This window comes from Amborella trichopoda, chromosome 9, assembly GCF_054954075.1.
Source record: "Amborella trichopoda isolate Santa Cruz 75 chromosome 9, AtrichopodaSantaCruz75HAP2 v2.0, whole genome shotgun sequence".
In the NCBI taxonomy this organism is placed as follows: domain Eukaryota; kingdom Viridiplantae; phylum Streptophyta; class Magnoliopsida; order Amborellales; family Amborellaceae; genus Amborella; species Amborella trichopoda.
The window spans coordinates 10,296,190-10,302,396 of NC_142344.1; the positions used below are offsets into that span (position 1 = coordinate 10,296,190).

The 6,207-nt window shown below is 38.1% G+C and overlaps 1 protein-coding gene across 5 annotated transcripts in view; it reads left to right on the forward strand.

Annotated features, from left to right (window-relative positions):
• Nucleotides 1-6,207, forward strand: part of LOC18424251 (calcineurin B subunit-like protein) — a 37,631-nt gene that overhangs the window by 30,990 nt on the left and 434 nt on the right. For 2 of the 5 annotated variants that reach the window (XM_006828841.4, XM_088846582.1), the window contains 3 exons: nt 4,721-4,771; nt 5,900-6,010; nt 6,092-6,139. In XM_006828841.4, coding sequence (XP_006828904.2) covers nt 4,721-4,771; nt 5,900-6,010; nt 6,092-6,139 — 210 coding nt within the window. Of the gene's footprint in view, nt 1-4,720; nt 4,772-4,873; nt 6,011-6,091; nt 6,140-6,207 lie in introns of all 5 variants that reach the window. The other 3 variants (XR_016040606.1, XR_016040607.1, XM_020676643.2) reach the window with 3 other exon arrangements.

Sequence of the window (6,207 nt, forward strand, 5' to 3'; positions counted from 1 at the left end):
CTGTGTACCTCGACTATATGATCCTCTTCAGTTACCTTCCCATATTAAAAAGATTTAAACTACTCATATTTAACACCCTCCACCCAAAAGTACAGCAGGTAATAAATTAGTTGTCCTTGTTTTAGAAATTTCTGTTCTGAATTGTCATATATTGTTTGCTGATATTCCTATAGTCGTAGATGTAAATATTTATAGCAGATGAAATTTGGGATGCCTGTGTCCTCAATGCTGTGTCTTCTCAGCATGAAAACCAACCAGCACAATGTCAACACTCATTCATGGTCTTCTGTCTAAATCCCAACCTAACACTATTAATCGATGCATGTAAATTCCTGAAGGACTCAAATAATCCTATTTTATTCTTAAGTAATTTATGCACGATGATAAATAATTCAGATTGGTATTTGTAGCCATCATTTTTTTGTTATATATAGAAGTTGACTGTATATTGATATTTAACAAAATTACAAAAATTCCCCTTGCCCATGTTGGCATGCTACAGGGTGGGTGCTCAGATAGCATGGGCAGCAGAGGGAGAAAGAAAAGGGGAAAGAGAGAGAGTGGGAGAGAGGTAGATGACATCCCACATCTCGGGTGCTTGGGCAAAAAAGACTAAAATAAACAAAAAATAGCTCCACACTCATAGAAACTGGCCACCCTCGGTGTGGGAGCACAAGTACAAAAAACAGGAGAGCCACTTGCAATATCCCAGCCTATAAGTTATAGACTAGCACATCTGTGAGGTGAGGACCAAGGTCGAACATGCTGGATGAGTAACTGTAGTATTATGGGGGTGGAGTGGGTCAATGGCCCTCTGCCTGACGTTGTGGCTCCAGCTGCGCCCTCCCTGGTCAGTCTATCAGTGACCGTTGGCTGCTCGTAGAACCTAGTGAAAGATGACCGTGCAGTTCCTGTAAAGCATATCTGTTCGAATATGTGAGAAAGTCTCCATGGAGGTTGGCCACCCCTCGTGGCCCACAAGATGATGTTCCTAGAGTCTCCTTCTATGAGGGACCCGACTCCATCAAGGGTAGGTTTCTAGCACTTTAGACCCTCAAGGATTGCAATAGATTTAGTTGTAATGGAGTCGGAGTGTCCCAGATACCTTGAAAAGGAGAGGATTTCCCTCTTGGGACTGCCAAGCTTCCACGGTTCCAAAAGGGCCTGAGTTACCCGGAAACTGTCACCGTTGAGCTTAAGGGAGCCTATGTGTGGAGGGGTCCAACTAGGCCTGGTGATGGAGGCTTTGAAAGACGTGGCTATGTAGAATTCAAGGCTATAAGATGGTTGTAGCTTGTATGTTATGGTGTTTATTTTTGTGACAAGTTCAAAGCTCAAATTACAAGCTTCAAACCTAGTTGCTGTTGTGGGCATTGGGACTGCTTCCTAACTCGTTGATATCTATATCGGAAGCGAATTCAGATTTCAAACTTGCACAGAGAGAGAGAGAGAGAGACAGAGATTATGGGCCAGGGAGTTAGAAAGACAATGGATGGGGAAAGAGGGGGGTGGTTAGTGCATGAGACTCAAAATGTGCTGAAGATCTTTGAAACCAATGTTAGAAAAAAAACTCGCACACAAAGAGAGAGAGAGAGAGAGAGAGAGAGAGAGACAGAGATTATGGGCCAGGGAGTTAGAAAGACAATGGATGGGGAAAGAGGGGGGTGGTTAGTGCATGAGACTCAAAATGTGCTGAAGATCTTTGAAACCAATGTTAGAAAAAAAACTCGATTCCACATTGGTGGAGGGTTAATTCCACTTACTCATGAATCCATGATATCGATGAGAGAGATCTGGATTCCATTAATTAGCGATCTAGAACCCCAATTTTGCAGATCAACATCCCTAAATTAAAAAAACATGCATGATTGAGCTGATAGAGCTGGATTGACCACCTTCGTGGGAGATCCCCTAACTATGGTTTAAACCTATCTACTTCATGAGGTTTTCATTGACATAAGTCTCATGACTTTTTCGTGTTTCTTTAATTCCTGTCTCCTCCGTTCCCAACCATGGTAACATCAACTGTATTTTCACTCTGTTTTTTGCTTTTTTTGCTTTTTTTGTTTGCTGAAAATTTCTGCATGCATGGCTGAGGTGACCTTCTCAAATGTCTTTTTAGTGTAGCTCCCTGGAGTTGTTTCAACTTCAAACCTGTGAACGTTTTCTTTTTTGGGGAACAAATCATCAAAATTTTCTTTCAAATAAATTTTGGCGGCTCTGTCAAGATGATCCTGTCACACCCCAAGTTTATGATACTAGAATTCCTAAGATGTGACAGTCCATTCTTAATGAATAAAAAAAAAAACAAATTTGAAATTTTCACTAAATATTACATCAAAACAAAATTTCCACTTAACTTTCCGATTTGTACAGCGTTTACTTCACACTTATAATTTGCATGAAGATCTATGTGTATATACAACTGTAATAACACAAAAATACAAAAGGGAATTCATCCATAACTACAACCTTCTTCCAACTATTTCTGTTATACATACGAACCATGCGGCTGCAATTACTCTGAAAAACATTTCAGAATAGTTTGATGAGTTTGACTACTCAGCAAGTGACCATCATTATCCCCACAAATCATGTTTAGAGAGTGTAGATATTTTCCAAAAGACCATATATTAAGCAGAATTTTGACATACTGATTTCATGCATTCTAATATATGCTATTAAACATATTCACTTCTAATCTTACACATATCTTGTATTCCTTATTAAACAAAGAAAATAAGCATAATACATCAACCATATGCACATGATCATATCAAGATCATATTACTACAATCAAGTATCAGATATGGTCAGATAAGTATTCACAATAACAAAAGTCCTGCAATAGAAGCACTAACCTCAGGTTCCAGGCCTTGGTTTCAAAGGTTAAGACTTCTATTATCTCACAGGATGAAGCACCACCAACGGGTAAATCCATTGCATAGTACCTCACACACACACACAATCCCAGCGCGCATTGGGGCTTTTGATAGGCACTGGCCTTGCAAGACACGGCCCTCTCATGTGCCCTTCTGGCGAGAGAGCGTTACACTACCAAAAGGGGTTCCAATGAGTAGTGCCTCACATAAGTTTTGGGGGTGTGACCTCCCAAACACAATCCAATCCTAACTCTCATCCTATTATAGAGAGTGAGGATAAATCACGACTGCCGGCATAAATATCTCATATGATCATAACAGAGGCATGTCTCCATGCGCTCATATTTTATTGATAGCATGTTAACATGCACACTTATTTTATTAGAAGCATGTTGTTTTGCACACGTATCTTATCAGAAGCATGTTGCCATGCACACATATCTATCAAAAGCATGTCTCATATGTAATTACAAGGAACCTCAACATTTCTATGATGTGCATATAGTCATGAGGAGCATCACTATGTCATACTGTCATGCATGTCAGTTCAAAAGACCTTATATGTCAATTGCAGGCTATATATCAATGTAGTAGATGTCAGACAACAATGCTTTTCCATAAAATAATTCAAAGTAATTACTTGCACATAACACTTGTACATAACCCCTGCATATAACACCGTTTAATATTTGCATATATATAACATTTTCAGTAACTAAGATTTTTGCTACAAATATTATAGTTATATATGGAGGTACGTAAAATTTATAGTTTCAGAGATATTATGATTAAATGCAGAATTATTTCTGGAAATACTATAGAAACATCAGTTTTCTTCAAATAATGATTTTACATGAAAAATAAAGCCACTTACCTATGGGTCACTTTGAGATGAATATGGTATTATCGTTGCTGAAGTGGAACTGGAATCAAAGGTGCTTAGGTAGAGAGAGAAATTCCCATTGGAGAGGAGAGAGAAAGAACCAGTTGATGGCTTAGTTTATGGGCTGATGGGGTATTTATGAGTGTGGCGCTCAACCTAGACTCGACACATGGCATTCATGTGTCATTTTTAAGGGCCACCTCATGCTATCATTGGACACTTCATACTGGTGATTGCCACCTCGTAAACACCTCATACTGGCGATTACCACCTCGTGGCAGCTCAAGACACCTCATACTAGCGATTGCCACCTCGTGCCATCACACCTCATACTGGCGATTGCCACCTTGTGCAATCTCGAGACACCTCGTACTGGCGATTGCCACCTTGTGCCATCTCGAGACACCTCATACTAGTTCCTTACTTTATAAATCTTTTGATGCTACAATAATGATGTTCCCATAGTGTCATAACACAATGGACCATCATTTAAAGTCATTCATGTATATAAATTTTTACTTATTTATTTAATTTATATATATATATATATATATATATATATATATATATATATATATAGGTCATCACAGATCCATAGTCATATTTCATTACCAAAAGGAAAGATTTTAGGTTTTGTAACGATTCTATTGCTCACCATTGTCACCAATCATATCATGCCACACGGTATAGAAGTTTCATTATTTACTTTCAAGAGTTGCATATTTCTCATGCTGATCTGGTTACATGTCACTTTGTAGGTTCATGTAAAATCTGAGTCATGTTTCTGGATTATTTCTGCTTTGTATGTTTCCCCTAACTTGTAAATAAAAAATGTTATAACTTATTTTGACTATTACCTGTAGAGTTACACGTAGTTTTTTTTTTAATAACTAGTTACAAGTTGTTTTTATGAAAATATCAAATCTCTTACATTGATTTGTTGTGCCTTCTTAAGATTTTTAGATTCCTGGATGTAGAACAAGTTGGATCCATAACATTTAGACAGGTAATTTCAGCATATCATGGGTTCTTTGCCCTATATGTTAAATTTCATGAAAAATCATCCTTGGATAATCTGTCCCATTTTTAGCTTTATTTCAATTGTCAGAGCCTGCACAAACATCTAGAGAAAGCTGCTGGATATTGATTTTGGGTACTTCGTCATGGGCACCCAATTTTTGAAATAGCATAGTGTGCTGAGTTTACTGTTTGGTTTCTGAAATCATATCAACAATTGTCTGCAGCATGCTTGATTCTGTTCTGAATACATATTCTTGAGATGGTATTTTGTGATGTAAATACAACATTAAGAAAGAGTAACTGGAAGCTTGTGCATAACCTGACTCTCCTTTGAGCCGTTGAACACACGTAGTTACAGTTGATAGCTTTTGGAATGGTGGAAAAGGAATTGTCCCTGCAGATATTTAAGCTTGTGAATTTCGAATTATCCTTTCGTACCTACTATGTAGTTGGTGTCCCCTGAATCAAGTTATCAACTCCTTTAGATGCGTCTGTTGGCTTATTTGATGACAATATTGTAAATTCTTATCGACTAATGATTGTCTATTTTGTCTAAAGGTTTCTTCCATTAAACATTGTACCTGTGTAACTGAAATCCTATAAAATTATACTGGCCCGATGTTACTTTTATAAACTTAAAGACTATCTAGTTGATGGATGAAGGAGATGCATTTCAAGAATAAACATGAACTATTCTGAATAGTCATAGAAAACTATGCGTCTATGCCATTCAAAAAGTAGATAAAAAGACACAGAGTATATGTGGCTGTTATCCTTGAGTAGGGAGATGCTGCAGTCATAATTTTCCATTTACATTGGCATGGCTTCTTTAGTCACTAATCAATTGATATGGTGTCTCAGACTGTCTCCACAAAGATCTGTGAAATATTATAAATCTGCTTTGTAAAAGCTTTTAGCCAATTCACCAGATATGTTCTTATATAGACACATCCACTATTGTAACCCAGAGAGGTCTACCAATTGAGCGAGGGTGTTGAGAAAGGCACGGAATGCTGTTGTCACCAACCCGATTTCGTCCCCCCATCCTAAGACTAGAGAAACCACTACTAAAACAACTGGCTATTCTAGTATAACTTGGTGTTTCTTTTAGCAGTTCTTATTCGGATCTGTCACGTTACTGAAGCAGCCATCATTTCGGCAAGCTTGTGATACTGCCTATGCCTGCTGCGATGGTGAAGGGAAAGGGTACATCATAAAGCAAGAGGTAAGTACCCTACCCTCTGATCTGCTCAAAAGAATAAAAATTATCTTGGTTTTGGTGGTAAGTGACCTTTCCTTTCTGCAGTTTGAGCATGCAGTCCAGAGTGCCTGCCCATACATAAGCGTGGAAGACGTGAGTACCGCTCTCTCTCTTTGCATGTGTCTCAAAATATGTTGTATGAATTTTATTACAATTGACAG